The 738-nt window shown below is 53.3% G+C and overlaps 1 protein-coding gene across 1 annotated transcript; it reads left to right on the plus strand.

Moving 5' to 3' along the window:
- Positions 1–203: 203 nt before the first annotated feature.
- On the plus strand, positions 204–738 carry DQ04_06991040 (putative DNA polymerase kappa, putative,DNA polymerase IV; the record flags this gene model as incomplete). Its single annotated transcript, XM_009314973.1, has 1 exon — positions 204–738. A coding segment is annotated over one exon (535 nt), but the record flags the coding sequence as incomplete, so codon positions are not given.

Genomic DNA, 738 nt, shown 5'->3' on the forward strand with positions numbered 1-738 from the left:
TTTTTTTTTTTTTTCGTTTTGTTACCTTTGGGCTCTTCACTGTGAGGAGAAAAGGTAAGGAGACGCAAAACAAAAAAAAAAACAGGGGGCGCCGTTGCATGTACACGCTGCTCCCACACCACACGTAGAGTGCGTAGCAGTGTTGCGGTGCATCACACACAAAGACACACGTTTAGACCGTTGCGCATACACATATACACCCAATGAGTGAGAAGGCAGTGTCGGATATGTCGCTGGAGGACGCAACAAGTTGCGTGCCACCGGCTAGTGGGAACTGGGCTTCTGCGGAAACAATTGTTGACGTCAGGAATGGGACTGAGGGCAAAGACAACGGCACTGTACCTCCTCAGCATCCCTCAAACGTACCGCTGAGTTCGGGGTTTCAACTGCGCTTTGACAGCAACAAGGCCGGTTTGGAGAAGGCCGACAAGGCCAGGACTGAGGCTATCATTGAAGAGGCATCCAGGGGCACAAGCTACTACATCAACGAGCGGCGCAAGGCGGAGTCACGGAAACTTCATGTGTTGCAGCTCCAGCAGAAAGTGGCAGAGTTTGCACAGTACATGGGCGGCGAAAAGAATGCTGCGCGGCGAAGACAGTGGGAGCTCAAGGTTTCACAGGTGGAAAAAGAGCTGGAGGCTGGGAGGCAGTTTGGTAATTACGTGCACGTGGACATGGACATGTTCTACGCCGCGGTGGAGATGAAGAAGAACCCGTCGCTGGCGGAGGTGCCGCTCG

The sequence above is a fragment of the Trypanosoma grayi genome (genome assembly GCF_000691245.1).
Source record: "Trypanosoma grayi strain ANR4 Tgr_699_V1, whole genome shotgun sequence".
NCBI classification, from domain to species: Eukaryota; Euglenozoa; class Kinetoplastea; order Trypanosomatida; family Trypanosomatidae; genus Trypanosoma; species Trypanosoma grayi.